General features: G+C 46.0%; 1 protein-coding gene across 11 annotated transcripts; it reads left to right on the top strand.

Moving 5' to 3' along the window:
• The first annotated feature begins 765 nt into the window (after positions 1-765).
• On the top strand, positions 766-15,576 carry TRMT1 (tRNA methyltransferase 1). 11 transcript variants are annotated; one of them, XM_088661725.1, is made up of 18 exons: positions 766-834; positions 1,126-1,172; positions 2,427-2,806; positions 3,712-3,767; positions 4,718-4,866; positions 6,117-6,304; positions 6,596-6,711; positions 7,330-7,442; positions 7,869-8,017; positions 8,828-8,911; positions 9,738-9,807; positions 9,914-10,048; positions 10,901-10,986; positions 12,504-12,612; positions 12,974-13,050; positions 13,411-13,530; positions 13,835-13,955; positions 15,369-15,576. In XM_088661725.1, the coding sequence occupies exons 3-18, from the start codon at positions 2,454-2,456 to the stop codon at positions 15,450-15,452; spliced, it is 2,010 nt and encodes a 669-aa protein (XP_088517851.1). In that variant the 5' UTR covers positions 766-834; positions 1,126-1,172; positions 2,427-2,453; the 3' UTR covers positions 15,453-15,576. The 11 variants fall into 11 exon arrangements, with proteins under 11 accessions (XP_088517851.1, XP_088517848.1, XP_088517849.1 ...); XM_088661722.1 differs by having other exon boundaries at positions 1,126-1,221; XM_088661723.1 differs by having other exon boundaries at positions 1,050-1,172.
• Positions 15,577-15,935: the final 359 nt, after the last annotated feature.

The following is a 15,935-nucleotide window of genomic DNA, read 5'->3' as shown; positions in this document are numbered from 1 at the left end:
AGGTCAGCAAGTGTGCATAGCCATCCTCAACCTTGATGTACAATTTAGCTTCAGTCAAATAACCTCAAGGTTATTGGCTAGGTGTCTGCCTTCCCACTCTGACCCCCAGTAAAGTGTATCCACCCCTTCCTTTAACTCTGAAGTTGAGGACTAGAAAGTGGATGCTTTTATTGAACTGATGTGGAAATCGCAATATGTGAGCTTGGAAAATACAGTCCGACTCTGAATAATGAGATGTTTCCAAATCCTTGAAAAGCACGAAAGGGACCTACTAACTGTTACCACTCCACTTATCTTGGTGTATGTAGGAGTTCGCCACGTTGTTACCTTTGCCTCTTTCAGACGGAGTTAATGCATGTTCACGGAGAAGTTATGCCCCACCCCACTGAGTTCGATATGGTTTAAAAGTTGTATATTGCAAGATGGAAAAGGAGCTACTCTTCTTCCCCCCCGCCCCCCGCCAACGAAGACTTCTAAGAAATACCGGCTAACGGCTTACATTCCTACTGATTCTCATTGCCATTTATTGCAATCGTTTCTGGGGAACGAAACTATAAACTGCAGGTGTTCCCGTGTAAGCCGTATATACATCTGGATCACTGAAGAAGTCGTGTTCAAAGGGACGACACATGACCCCTCCCAAATGAGTTTAAAGAACTCCAGCTTTTCTAATTGCGTTTCGGAAGCTGGGCTACGTCTCCTTTTTGACCCTATAGGCGTCCCATCTACCGCTAGTTTTATTGGTCGGAAGAGCGTCAGCTGATCTTCCCCCAGCAATTTTCAATATGGCGGCGTCGACATAACCTGTGCTGAGAAGCGTGGAAGTCGGTGCTGGTTAGTTGTGCTGCTTCTGGGAAGGAAATATTCTGGGTTGGAGGATGAGTTAAAGAGGTTGGTGATTGTTAGACTGGAGCAAGCTTCAGATTATATTATGGAACATGTTTTGTTTCCTTTCGCCCAGAGTGTGTGAATAAAGTATTTACTTTCTTATTCTCCACAATCAATGCTGTTTGTGTTATGCTGGCTTGGCTTTGTTTCCGATTCCTTAGACTAGGAGGAGAATTGTGGAAAAGCTGGATCTGAAGTGTTGTATATTTTCATTCCTTTTTCCGGTGGTGCTGCAAGCTTCCCAGTTCTGATCAGACGCAGAAACCTACAGCCAGCATTGAGGAGTAAGAGCATAATTATGGTGGTGTGCAAACAGCCAATCGAGAATTCTCAGTTAAGTGTCATATAGTTTTGGAAAATATGATCAAGACCCACTACTTTAATGCTTACCTTTTTTGTGTTAAAGCCCAGCGAATTTCCTATAGTTTGGATAAAGTGTTTCCTGAAGGTGGTTATTTAATGAACAACTTGAATAACTAGCCTCCCTAACTCAGCTGCCCCTCCTGCATGTTGGAAGATGCATTTGGCATCTCATCCATTTTTTCCTCATTTGATTGGTGAGCTGGTGGGCCTCCCAGTAGTCCTGCGCAAGTAAGGTACCAATTGTCCTTAGGCAGCCGAGACAGGACTGTGAGCCAGCACTGCTCTAGAAGCCACAGAATTAGCCTTATACCAGCAGTACATCACAGCATTTTAACTTAGGGGCATAGGAAGCTGCCTTATATTGAGTCAGAGCCTTAGTTCATCTAGTACAGGCATCCCCAAACTGCGGCCCTCCAGATGTTTTGGCCTACAACTCCCATGATCCCTAGCTAACAGGACCAGTGGTCGGGGAAGATGGGAATTGTAGTCCAAAACATCTGGAGGGCCGAAGTTTGGGGATGCCTGATCTAGTACATAGTTGTCTATACTAACTGGCGGTGGCTCTCCAGGATTTCAGGCAGCGTCCTCACCCAGCAGTACCTGGAGATGCTGGGGATTGAATTTGGGACCTTTTGTATGCAAAACATGTGCTTTACCACTGAGCTATGGCTGTCCACTTGCAGATTAGAGTATAAGTGAGAGGAAGAAGGAGAAGCCAAGCTTGGGAAGCAGTTTGCATGCTTTTTCCTGCTACCTCTGCATGTCTTATTTCCTCCTGCCGGCTGGATTGCCAGTGTAACTAGCTGGCTGGCTCAGAGAATTCACCAGGAGAGCATGGGGGCAGGTGGAGGTCAAATGGAGAGACCCATCCGTCCTTCACCAGCCCACTCACCTACATGGAATTCTCTGCATAGAATTCCTAAGTGCCTATTGTTATCAGGTAAGTTGTTAAATTCAAGGCTGATTTTTAAAATCTGATATTTCCTTATCCTTTTTTAAAAGCACTTAAAGGCAGGTGAGGGCTTTCCTTCCTTTTTAACTAACCACCGCTTGCTACCCATATCTTTGGAAGCGGGCAGCTATCATAACATATGTAAGCTGTCAGTCATATACAGAACAGCAGTGATGTTGATTGGAAAATAATGCAATAGAAATAGCTTTTCTTATACTTTCAGAAAATACTCAGGAAGAAGCCTGTACTAATGAAAAGCAAGTGTCTCCTGTGGATTTGGACTCTGGGAGGCACCTTACCTCCTTACAGAAGGGCAGGAACTCTACAGCTTCAAAAGGCCTGGAATATTTCACCTTTAATTGCTCTCCAAGTCAGAAATATTTTTGTGAAAGCCATGGATGGTGATCAGGCACAATGTATGGAAACAGCTGACTCAAATCTGGAGCAAAATGTGGCTCAGTCCCCTATAGTGAGCACAACTGGTGGCAGTGAGGCAGTAAAGAATGGAGGAACCCTGGTCACTGAAGGGAAGGGGAAAATATTTTTTCCAAGTGCCAATGAAGTGTTCTACAACCCTGTTCAGGAGTTTAACAGAGACCTTACGTAAGTAGACATGTGGGGAGACATTGCTTTCCATTTAACTTTGCAAATGATGGACTGTTGAAATCTGCTCTTGCATTTTGGAAGAGGCTGTCGCTTTGATTTTGTGAGAATGAGAAGGAGCCTGCAACCACTGGCCAAATTAAACTTAGTTTTTGAGTGTCATAAACAAGAGAGGAACTGTGACATTCTCAGTCAGTGCTTTTCTTCTAGGAAAAAAATGTTGGTACTGTGTACCCTCGAGTACCCCAGAAAAAAGCTCTGCTCACAGTTGTGACCCCACTTCATTATTTTTTTACTAACTCTCTGAGGACTTCCCAATCCACATCCTCAGGTTATTCCTATGGTGAAGGTGGGTTCAGCGGACTTTCATGTCCAGAAGGGTTATTGTGGAGTGGGGAAGGAGGGAAGGATTTGTTTTCCAAGGATGGGAAATAGTGATGATGCTTGTGTTTAGTGAGCCTTAAAAGCTGATTTATATAACATATTTCCTATGGGATTTGTCTGCTGATACTGTAGCATAGCTTTTAGTTACAAATGACTACCCAGTAGTTTAGGCTGAAAAATATGGAGGGGAAAGCTGTGTTCGCTCATTTAGTGAGTATGGTTTGAAGCAGAATGGCTTCTCGCGTGGGTGGGAGACCTGTAGTTTTCCAGCTTTCTGGATTGCAGCTCCCATCATTCTTGATGGGTGGCGTCATCCATGTTGGCTGGGGCTGATGAATGAGCCTGTCCCCTGGAAAAATGAGTGGTTCTGAAGACACACAGGGGTCTTTAGTTTTGAGGGGGGTTTTTCACAATCAAGTGGTATACAGTATAAATTTTATGAAATCTTTTTTTCTACTATATCTTGGCTACAGAATAACAAAAATCACACCTTTGACACCTCTCTCCCCTCCCACATATAGATGTGCAGTCCTTACGGAATTTGTACGGCTGCAGCTTTCATCAAAAGGGATTTCAAGTGAGTAGTAATGTTTTCCTCTATTCCAGACTCGGCCCAGAGGGGGAAATCGCTGATGTGTAAGAGGCATGCATAATTGTCTTTTCAGGAATGTTGATTAACCTTTCTCTCTCCTTGTTGTTTGTCCTGTAGTCTGGACATTGAGGTAATTACCTCTGTCCATTGGAGGCAGTTTTTCTCTCTCTTCAAAATAAAACGTTTGACTAGGGCACTTCCCCATTCTTTCTCCTGACTGTGTAGTAAACAGGTGCAGAAGAGGTGTTGATGCTCTGATCTCCCCTGCACTTGGCTTTATGCCAAGCACCCAAGGCACTTTACATTTTAAAATATTAAAACAAATAAATGTTATAAAATATAAAGTTGGCCAGGGGAGAGAGAGGGGAGAACAGTTTGGCTGGAGCAGACCCTGCTATTGACTTTGCCTGCTGTTTCCACTCTCTTCTTCCTTCTCCAGTTCTATGTTGTTCCTCTTGCTGTGAACAGCTGTGCTTTAAGCACCTGTTTAGGCAGGCTTGCATACTGTCAGCAGCTTTGTTGTGAACTAGCCATGCCCCATTTTGAAGCCTTGGGGATTGTTCGTAGAACTACAGAATGTAGATCTGGTTAACATATCACTCTTTAGCCAAGATCCCACTCTGTACCATAAAAGAGCAATGAGCAACTGTGGTCTTCTTGCACAAATTGTGCTAAGAATATCTATGCGAGATAAATAGAAGGTAGAACACTTGATTGACATGTTGTAGATCTCTTAGCACCCTGCTAACCTTTCTCCTGCTTCTGGGAAATGGGTGCTTAGGTTCTGGGAAAATATATGCAATCTCTCTATCCGTGCTGTTCAGCATAATGTTGAATGCCATATTACAGTTGTATGATGTGATTTCACGAATCTATGTAAGGAGAATGGCAGGCCCAGACTCCATGCCACTCTGTGTTATTTCCATCTGTTCCAGTTGCAGTTCCTGGAGAGGAGAATGTCTCAAAGGTGATTGTGGATCTCTCGAAAGGGGAAAAAGAGGATGACCTGGAGCAGACATCTGGTGGTGATGACCAGCAAGATAATGAGGAGCATAAAGCTGTGAAAGTGGGAGAAGTATGCCAGGTGCTGTGTCCCCGTGTGTATGTACACCTTGGGGGTTTGAGGGTCTTGCGACAGCACCTTATCTTATTGTAGTGTTGAATGTTCCCTTGTTCACCTTGACCCTCTTTTATTTTGCTTTGTCAAAATATATTAATTTTTGTACTGGTTTTATTGTGCTTTGTTATATTTTATCTATTTGATATGTGTCCTGCCTTTCCTTCAAGGCTATCAAGATGGCATACAAGTTTCTCCTTTTATTCTCACAACAACCCTCTGGGGTAGATTAGGCTGGGAGATAGAGACTGGATTAAGGTCACCCAGCAAGATTCATGGCCGAGTGGGGGGTTTGAACCTGGGTCCTACCAGTTTGAATCCGACATGGTAACTGCTACACCAGGCATCGGCAACTTTTTCCGGCCGTGGGCTGGATCATTGCCACTGACACTGGTCCGTGGGACGGACACGCTCCGGACTTGCGCAGAAGCGATTTCCAGCTTCTGGGCATGGGCACTGCAGCGCGGCACTGGAAATCGCTTCTGCGCATGCTTGGACATGCACAGAAGCGATTTCCAGCTTCTGGGTATGGGCAGTGTGGCATCAGAAATTGCTTCTGTGCATACCTGGACAAAACACTGTTTTTGGCATCTGCGCGTGCGCAGCACCACTGTGAGTCCCGCACCACAATTTTCCGGTTTAGCGCAGCGCAGGGAATTGCCAAGCGGGCGGCTCGGTGACGGGCGGCTCGTGGGCCGGATAAACGGCTTCTGTGGGCTGCATCCGGCCCATGGGCCAGAGGTTGCTGATGCCTGTGCTACACTATGCTAGCTGTGTTACAGTTTGGACTGGAAGGTCTCTGTTTGGTGCAGAGGCCTGGCTTACAAGTGGTCATCAAATGCTCCACTGAACACTAACCACCTTGCATTATTCCCTCTCCCCCCCCCAACCCCAATATTGAGTGTGTTTTGGCACACATTCTCAAGAAATCCAAGACCTGGGGAACAGCTAGAGTTTGATACATGTTGAGGCATTCACAAAGCTGATCCAGTCTGCTGCAAAAGTCAATTTGTGTCTACTTCACCATGTACTTTGGTCACAAGATGATAAGGCATATGAGAAAAAAATTGTTCTACGTCTCCATCAGTTGCGGCAAGGGGATACCATTTGAAGTCAGCTGTTATGTTCATTTTTAGCAAGGCACTTGTGGAGCTCAGTTGCTTTGGGGGCCTCCCACCACCTCTCTTTTCTAGATATTTCTTCCTGTCCCCCTGCAGGAGGGAGTCCGAGTGCTGGAGGCCTTGGCTGCTTCTGGATTGCGCTCCATCCGGTTTGCAAAGGAGGTTCCTGGCCTTCAGAGAGTGGTGGCTAATGACTTATCTGCCAAGGCTGTTGAGCTCATAACCAAAAACATCCAGCTCAATGATGTCGGACACCTGGTGACTCCAAGCTTGTCAGATGCCCGGTGCGTAAAGGTCTTCCATTTAGAACAGGGACAAGAAACCCATGACCCTCCGATTGTGGTTGGACTCCAGTTCCTATCAGCCTCAGCCAGCACAGCCAATGGTTGGGGATCATGGGAGTTGTAATCCAGCAGCATCTGGGTGGCTACAGATTTCCCACCACTGATTCAGGGCCTGGGAGCTAGACTCCTTCTCCTCTTTCCATAGTAAGAACTAGGCCGCTGTTGTCTTTATGTTTCTTTTTGTGTGTGGAGTGTGGTGCTTCTAAACAGGTCTTTCTCCCACACTCACAGGATGCTGATGTACCAGAGCAAGGCAGAAAGAGACCTCTTTGATGTCATTGATCTGGACCCGTATGGCAGCCCTTCGATGTTTCTGGATGCTGCGGTTCAGAGCGTGAGTGACGGAGGTGAGCTGATAACTTCTTCCAGCTCCAATTTTGTGAGTGATGGTGAAAATCAGGGGGTTTGGACCACTCTTCTTCTGCAGTGGTTTTTGATTTAGGAGACACCAACCCATTTTTGTCTACTTGGCTTTTCTGTCAACCCTTATAAAGTTTTTTGGGGGATTTTTGAAACAAAATCTGCATATAATTGTAAAATGTGAACCATAACCACACATTGACTCATGACGGAAAAGCTAGGACTTTGTCAGAGACATGCTTTTAGCATATTATATGGTAGTCTAGCTATGCACGTTCCTAAAGCTCTCTGAGGATTGGAAGACACCTGTAAAAGTGAAATTGTTCCTCCTGTGCAAGCTACAGAACTCTTTCTGTATTCTTTCCCTGCCTCATGAAACAGGAGAGCATTGTTCTTCGCTATGCACAGATAGAAACTGAAGCCAGCATATGTAATGGTTTGGCTATGGGCTTTGTGGCAGAGCTGCAGTCCAAATTGAGGTCATGGCGCCATATGCTTTGACTCTATAGTTGTTGCTTGATGCCCTTTTAGGTGTGTTTTGGGGAAAAGATTGTGTTGTACGGTATCTCCTGACCCTTCCCTTCCCTTTGGGGACACTTTTGCAGGCCTGCTGTGTGTCACATGCACCGACATGGCTGTAATGGCTGGGAACTCCGGGGAGACCTGCTACAGCAAATATGGGGCCATGTCTATCAAGGGCAAGTTCTGCCATGAAATGGTGAGTGGAATGAGCTGCCAGGAATCCCTGACTACAAGCCCATGTCCCATCGCTATGTCTGTCCAGCCTTTGGCCTGTCTATTGCCTTCCTCAAGAGGAAATGAATGCTTCCAAGTTGGCGGTTCTGCAAGATCAGGTGGTATCAACCGGCAGTGCCATGCAGGCATCCAGGACACTGCTGCAGTTCCACTCCCTCTTTCTCCCAGCTTGGCTGCCTGCTGTTGTGCTGGAGGACACACTCTCAAGGCCAACCTCAAGATAACAGAGCGACTCTTAAAATGATGAAACAAACTGTGACATTTCCCTGTATTCTTACGGGGCTGACACAGGAAGAGTTGAAGGTCCCATGTATCACAGTAATGTTAACTGTCCAAAATCAAAACGCAACAATAGCTCTCACTGTAGTTTCCTCCTACCTTCCTTCAGGCTCTGCGGATTATCCTGCACAGCATTGATCTGCGGGCCAACTGCTACCAGCGCTACATTGTCCCACTCCTGTCGGTCAGTGCGGATTTCTACATTCGTGTTTTTGTCCGGGTCTTTACTGGGCAAGCCAAGGTTAAAGCTTCTGCCAGGTGAGCCACCCCCAAACTTGAGTTTCAGTCCTTGGGTAGTGCCCCATTTGTGCTTACAACCATTTTAGTGGCATCCAACTGATATGTGTAGAGAGCCAGCGTGGTGTAGTGGTTAAGAGCGGTGGACTCGTAATCTGGGGAACCGGGTTCGCGTCTCCGCTCCTCCACATGCAGCTGCTGGGTGACCTTGGGCTAGTCACACTTCTCTGAAGTGTCTCAGCCCCACTCACCTCACAGAGTGTTTGTTGTGGGGGAGGAAGGGAAAGGAGATTGTTAGCCACTTTGAGACTCCTTAAGGGGAGCGAAAGGCGGGATATCAAGTCCAAACTCCTCCTCCTCCTCCTCCTCCTCCTCCTCCTCCTCCTCCTCCTCCTCCTCCTCTTCTTCCTTCTTCTTCTTCTTCCTTCTTCTTCTTCCTTCTTCTTCTTCTTCTTCTTCTTCTTCTTCTTCTTCTTCTTCTTCTTCTTCTTCTTCTTCTTCTTCTTCTTCTTCTTCTTCTTCTTCTTCTTCTTCATGTGATCACTGACATGCAGGTCCTTTTGGACACAGAAGAAGGCAGAACAGGGGGCAGGGCAGGGAGTGTGGGAACTGAGTGGCACCACTGTGCAAAATGGTCACCACGTGTGTGTGTGTGTGTGTGTGTGTGTGTGTGTGTGTGTGTCCCCATGGTGCTCCCAGTTAGCTGGGGTAACAGGGAGCTTATCCACTGCAGCCAGTACTTATTGAGGCCCATCCCTGGGCTTTTCTTTCCCTGCCTCTTATTTGTACCCAAGCCTGCTACATGTTAATAATTCCTCTTTCTCTTGGCAGCAAACAGGCCTTTGTTTATAACTGTGTGGGCTGTGGCTCCTTTCATTTCCAGAGACTTGGCAAAGTGGCTCACAATGGAAACAAGTAAGAGAGCTGGGGAAGATGTTTTTTAATAGAACAATCCAACAGCATTTCCCCTCCTGCTTCTACCTAAGCCAGTCAGGTGGGCAGATTCTAGGAACACTTGCACTGCCAGATGTTCCTGTGCTGACCAAGGTGGGAAACTCATTTCCTGGGTGGCCCTCTTAATGAGGCATCCTCTTTTGGTGGGGGTTCATTGCAACATTTCCTTTATTCTCAGCTTTTGGCCTCAAATTTTAAAAACTAAAGTTTTGTGTGCAGTCATACACAATAGGTTTGTGGGAGTCAGAAGCAGGGGGACATGTGTTGTTTCTGTGAGGAAAGGAGGATGTGTTCAGCCGCAAGTTTCTATTAGAGTGGAAATCATGCTAACTCATTTTTGGATGCTTCCTATCGGTGTAATAGAACAATTGGCAAACAGGAAGGGATATTGGGGAAGTGATGATCAATGTTTGAACCCCTCTGTGCCTGCCTCTTCTGCCTGATGCCAGAGATAATGGACACAGTTCTGAGTTGCCAATCAAAGGAGGCATACTGACAGTCTGCCTGATGGATGCTTAAGTGATATTTGTTCCCTGTATCAGGAAGTCTTTAATGTTTTATTATGTTTTAATATGTGCTGGAAGCTGCCCAGAATAGCTGGGGAAACCCAGCCATATGGGTGGGGTATAAATAAAATAAAATCAATATTAATAATTAATAGAGACTTGGGCACCTAACAAGCAGTAGTTAATAAAAATAACAAAGGAACAGGGAAAGAAAAAGTATCGGCCCCTTCTACCCCAATGAGGCTCTTAAATACTGCTTTTGCTATCTGACCAAACAACAGCTTCAACTACAAGGCTGCTTGTGGGCCTCCTGTGGGACCATCCTGTGAGTATTGTCAACAGCGCCACCAGGTGAGCCCAGCTGATCTCTACACCTCATAATATGTTCCTGGCCAGAAGAGCTCAAGCTGACCCTTGCTTCTCTCCCCCCTCCTCCTCAAACCCCCCCCCCCCACAGCTGGGTGGCCCTCTGTGGGCAGAGCCCCTGCACAATGCGGATTTTGTCCAGCGAGTCCTGTCAGCAGTCGGGAGCAACCCGTCACGCTTCCGAACAAGCCAGCGGATTCAGGGCGTCCTGAGCATGGTGATGGAGGTGAGGAAGACTGTGCAGAAGATGAAGGCGATTGCCATACAGGATCCCTTCCCCTTTCGACCACCCCCATGCAGCCTTTTGCCAAGGTGCAACAAAGGATGTTGCGTAGTGGACCACTGAGTTGCGCAAACTCCAGTGTGAATGAACAAATGAATACAGTATTGTGTGGCGATTGGTTTGATATAGAAATTCAAAGGGAAGGGTATGTTTTGTGCTCGGCACCCTTTTCATACAGGGCAGTGGTTTTCAAACTTTGTTCCAGGGCACTTCGGGGTTCCTTGGAAGCCCATCTAGTGAGAAGATTAGCAATGGTAGACTGAAAAAAAAGAAGAGATAAGAAGGGAGGGATTGCCAAATAGGAGGGGAAAACAATGGTAGATAAGCAAGAACTTTTATACCGCAGTCGTTCTTCTTCTGCAGTCCACAGCCACAAGAGATTACCAGTCTCTGGCTTTGTTCTGGCAAATGCTCTCACCTGTGTTTAGCAAGGGGAGTCCCTGCAAAAAAGTTCGCTCTAGAGCAGGGGTGGGGAACCTGTGGTCCTGCGAAGGTTGTTGGAAAGTCCAACTCCCACTGCGTCTCGTGGTGGCTGGAGCAGCAGCACCTAGAGGGCTGCAGGTTCTGCATCTCTGCCGTAGAGCAGGCCTCTGCAGGGAGAAGAATCACCCAGTGTACTCTGGTCTATGGACAATCTAGAAATGGGGTGGAGAAATAAACAAAGATTAAAAAGCCACCTCTGCAAGATCTTTGTTTGAAATACTCTATACAAGATAAACTGGTGCTGTCGTCTTTATGGCAACAGTGGGGCAAACAACCTGCTTTAACTAGTATTGGTTTCTCTCTTTGCGGTAGGAGCTCAGTGATGTCCCTCTCTACTACACTCTTGACAATCTCAGCAAAACCGTCCGTTGCAGCAGCCCTTCCCTGCTACAGTTCAGGTAAGATTGGGGTTTGTGCTGCAAGAACCTAGCCTAAAGTGGGGGATAACATACAGAGAGGGTTTGTAGTTGGTGTGGGTTGGAGTGGGCAGGGGCATCATTTAGTTAGTGGTAGAGTCAGGCTCTTAAATCCTTTATAGAGCTACACTGGAGCATTGTGCCTTCCTTTGTTTTCTGACTTCCCTACTCAGCAATTTTGTCTGGCTGAAGCCTTAAGGGTCCTGCCGTGGGACTCTTGTGTTTACTTGTAGCGGGGGGGGGGGGGGGAAGGGGCTGATCCATAGCTTTCAAGGTGTTGCTGGACTGCAGCTCCCACCACCCTTGGGAATTAGAGTCTGAAACAAAACTGGAGAGCCACAGGGTCCTCAATCCTGTCCTATAGAGGACTTTGTGACTCTCTGGGTCTCTTTAGTTCAGACCTGAGTAGGCCGGTTGTGTTAGGCTAGGTTGCTGCTGGAACTTTGCTCTGTTTTGCAGGAAGCCACAGGTCCTGTTGCCCAAAGTGATAGTCTGTCGAAAAGTCCCCTTTTTTCTTTTTATAATAAATTTTATTCAATTTTAAACACTTAAGCACGTTAACTTAAAATTCAATATATATTTCTCTTAAAAAATAAACAAGGTGACTTCCCACCCTTACCTCTGTGGTGTGTTTATTCCTCCCCATATTCTGCTGCATTAAATGTTAAACTATCTTTCATCTATTACAATTATTGTCATTTTCCACCCACTGCTCCTAATTCAAATCCTGCTTGCGATCTCATTTGGCTATAGTTCTTTCTCAAATATTCCAAAAAGGATTTCCATTCTTCAGTAAAAAGCTCATCACTTTGGTCTCTCACTCTTGCTGTCAGTTTTGACAATTCTGCATTGTCCATTAGTTTTGCACTTTTTCTTCCTTCCAATTCTGCACACATAGGATTCTGGCAGCTGTTGTTCCATACATAGTTTTATAATATTCTTTGGGACAGTTGTCCCCCATATCCCTAGGAAAAAAGCCTCAGGTTTTTTTTTTTGGAATTACCAATTTTAACATCATTTTCATTTCATTATATATCATTTCCTAAAATCCCTTAGTTTGTTCACATGTCTACCACATATGAAAACTTTCCCTTTTCTAAGTAGGATGGATTGCTCACGCTATAAGTTTTCTGGATCCAAGACACAGTTGCTTCTAGGTTGGGGTCTGGCAGTTTGAGGGTGGTCATCTTCAAATTTTTGCATTGTTTGGAAAGAATGACACTTCACAGAGTAGTTGGGAAGAACAAGTTGACAGACTATAGTGCTCCGACATCAACAAGCAACAAATGTTTAGGGATGTCCAATGAAATGGTCTGGATCTGACCAAAATTGGAATCCAGTGTTCTAATAATGAGGGTACGGTAACAAGCGATGTTGGCTACAGTTTGAAATACAGAATTGACTCAAACAGTGAGAAACCCTCCACTGTTTCTACCAAAGTTCTTCCCCTTTGGAAATTAGGGATTTCTCTGAAAATCTTCCCTGGATTTCCTTTCCAGGTCAGCTCTCCTCCATGCTGGTTACCGGGTGTCGTTGTCCCATGCCTGCAAAAACGCCATCAAGACAGATGCCCCACCATCTGTGCTTTGGGACATCATGCGCTGCTGGGTGAGCAAAGTCTTAACCTCTGCATAAAGGAGCTTTTCTTTCTGGATCTTTTACTGTAGGCACCTCCAGACCAGCTATTTGTTCCCCGTTCTCAGGCTCCGGCCTATGGCACTATTGCTTTTTGTCTGCAACGATGGGGCATGCTCTGGCCACCTTGTACCACTGGCCACTGTTTCTGCATGTATATTTTGCTCTTTGGGTCTGGTCTGATAAAGAGCGATTAAAACACAGTCCTGAGATGTTTGTAAAGGACAGATTCCTAGCCATCTTTTACCGGAAGTTTGTTTCTTCATTTGCTTTCCCCTCTTGAGATTAAACCCACTTCTTTTTCTATTCCTCCTGCCTATCCCCCCAACTTTAGGAGAAACTCAATCCTGTGAAAAGAGAGCGCCTTTCCGAGAGCAGCCCAGCTGCCCACATCCTCTCTGTAGAACCCAAGTAGGTATTGAGGGGTGTACTGCAAGACTGGGTGTTGGATGGGCAAATATGGACCTTGGGCCAAGTAAGAAATGGCTCACTGGCAGGAAACTGGAAATCAGGAGGGGATACATCTATAGGCTGCTGCTGTGGGGCAGAGGTGGGAGGAACAAACAGCTACAGGTTAAGATAAAGATAGCAAAATAAGCTCTAGGTGTGTGTGTGTGTGTGTGTCTGTGTGTTCAAATGCTCAAGAGTGTTTCATCTAGATGTTGTCCCATTCTGACTAAGAGAAGGTAGTGATCTCACTTTGTGAAAGGGGTTTGGTTCCAGGTAGGAACTGTCTGCCTTCCTTCCTTGCTGACACTCTAAACTCCACAGGCTGCAGGCATCCTTCACTGTCCGGGCAGATGCTAATCCTAGCTCACGAAAGCAAGGCCTCAAACGGTTCCAGCTGAATCCCGAGCCTTTTTGGGGTCCAAAAGCAAGAGCCAAAGCTGGGTAAGATTTAACAGGGAACCAGGGTGTGCTTGGAGCAAGTTAGGATACAGTTTATGTAACCTGGGATGGGGAAATAAAAGGTCCTGGGGTGGGGCATTAGAACAAAGTCAGGCCAGGACTCATCCCTGTTGGTTAAAAATGGTACCAGAATGTATTACTTTTAAGGATGTCATGGAAAAGCTGACAAGGAGAACTATGCCCAGGTTTCTGTCCTGACTCTCCTGGCTAGGGCAGTAGTGACAGGGACACCGAAACAAAAGCACCAGCCTCCTTGGCTCTGCTCTGACACATCTGCTGGGGGCAGGGGTGGGATCTCTTCCTCCTTGCAGGAAAAGAGAAAGCTACACCAGAACAAGAGGAAAGAATGTGCAGAACAGAGTGACGGGGCCCACCTGAAGAACTTTCCCTGCAAACGGTTCCGGCAAGTGAGTAGCCACAGCTCCTGTGCTGTTTGCTTAGAACTGAGATGTTGGGTTGGTGTGTGAAAGAAACTGGGTAGCCTTTTGGGGGAATCTGAGTGTTAATGACAGCAGGGAATAGCTGTGCTTAAAAGAGCAGGGGAGGAGGGACATGGTTCTCTGCTCTCTGCCCTGTTCCATATCTCTTTTACTTTTTTACTGTCTAAGCACATGGCCTGTGCAGCTTAAGTTCTTTAAGCTTCACTCGTGGCAAATGGAGGAAATGGTACCTGTGTAACTGATTTTTATCTCTTAGTACGAGTAAAAGAAGCTTGAATAGAATTGGGAGCGGGAAAGGGTTAAGCACACCCCTCTTCTCTGGGTTCTGGTTTTATTCTACTGGAGTTGCATGTGGTTTGCCTCTCTGCCATGTGGAAGGCATTGTTGTATGAGCGCTCTTGTCAGCTGCCATTATTAGTTGTAGCTGCTGACAACCAGAGGTCATTATGCACAACCTGTATCGATTGGTCTCGTTTAGGGGAGTCAGCTGTAGAATACAGTTCTCAGTAATCATTTTAAGCCCTGCTACAATTGCCCTGTCCCTAAACTCCCATCGTTCAGCCCAGACACTGAGGTCCAGTACCGAGGGCCTTCTGGCGGTTTCCTTCGCTGCGAGAAGTGAGGTTACAGGGAACCAGGCAGAGGGCCTTCTCGGTAGTGGCGCTGCCCTGTGGAACGCCCTCCCAGCAGATGTCAAGGCAATAAAGAAGCAACTATTTTACTTTTAAAAGACAACTGAAGGCGGCCCTGTTTAGGGAAGTTTTTAATGTTTGATGCTGTACAGTATTGTTTTTAATATTCGGTTGGAAGCTGCCCAGAGTGGCTGGGGAAACCCAGCCAGCTGGGCGGGGTATAAATAGTAAATTATTATTGTTGTTGTTGTTTGGTATGAGGATGTCCAATGAAAAGCAATTTTTTTAAATAAAAAAGATAGTTTTTAACCAGGCTTGCATAACTTGTGACCCACCAACCCACACACAGCTTACCTGGTGCTTCACAGCTGCTCTGTTTTTACAGACCTAGGCAGGCAGCAAAATCAGGAGGTTCCTTAAAGTCCTGCTGGGTTACCCTGTTTGGCTGGCTGGGTCACTAGTTGTATGCAAGTCTGTTTTAATTTCACCTGTAACATTTAAAACTGTTGCAGATGGCAAGGGGGCTGTTTAGAGGAACCTTGAAAATTTGGTATGTTTGGCTTTTCTACAGAACAGAATGGTGAAGGCAACTAGAGGTGTAGCAATGGGTTCTGTTCCCAGATCAGCTACAGCCTCCTTAGGCCAAGCAGCCAAGTTCTCTTGCCCAAGGGCCAGCTGCTTCAGCCACAGGACTGCATGCAAGGACTTGAATGGTTTAGTGATGTTGCGTGTTGCTTCTCCCTTACAGGGCAACTGTTCACTGGGGGACAAGTGCTGCTACTCCCATGAGACAGAAGGAAAGACAGCAGAAAACAACTCGGCACCATCTTGATGAGAAACAGTCTTTGGTATCTGCTCCCTTTTGTTTTATATATTTGTGCTAAATGGAGAGCCTTTATTTTCAAATGACTGTCCATTTATGATGTGCCTGCCATTAAACAATGGTGTTAGCTTTTGGATGGTTCTTGGTTTGCTAGATGTCTTCTACCTGATCACGTTCAAACTGCTCTCTAGTAGATCAGGGAAGAGATGACCCTGTTACATCCCCAAAATGATATTTTAAGATCATCCTCGTGCACTGCTTCACTGTTGATGTCTTTCCATTCTAAATAGTGGAAGGTCAAGTCTGAGAATCTAGTGAATAGTAGCAGTACAGTGGTACCTCGGTTTAAGTACACAATTGGAACCGGAAGTCTGTACTTAACCTGAAGCAAACTTTCCCATTGAAAGTAATGGAAAGTGGATTAATCCGTTCCAGACGGGTCCGCGGAGTACTCAAACCGAAGCGTACTTAAACCGAAGTATGACTGTATTA

The sequence above is a fragment of the Zootoca vivipara genome, chromosome 2, assembly GCF_965207765.1.
Source record: "Zootoca vivipara chromosome 2, rZooViv2.hap1.1, whole genome shotgun sequence".
Classification (NCBI taxonomy): Eukaryota; Metazoa; Chordata; class Lepidosauria; order Squamata; family Lacertidae; genus Zootoca; species Zootoca vivipara.
The sequence above is the reverse complement of the archived record's forward strand: the minus strand, read 5'-3'. Positions and strand labels throughout refer to the sequence as shown.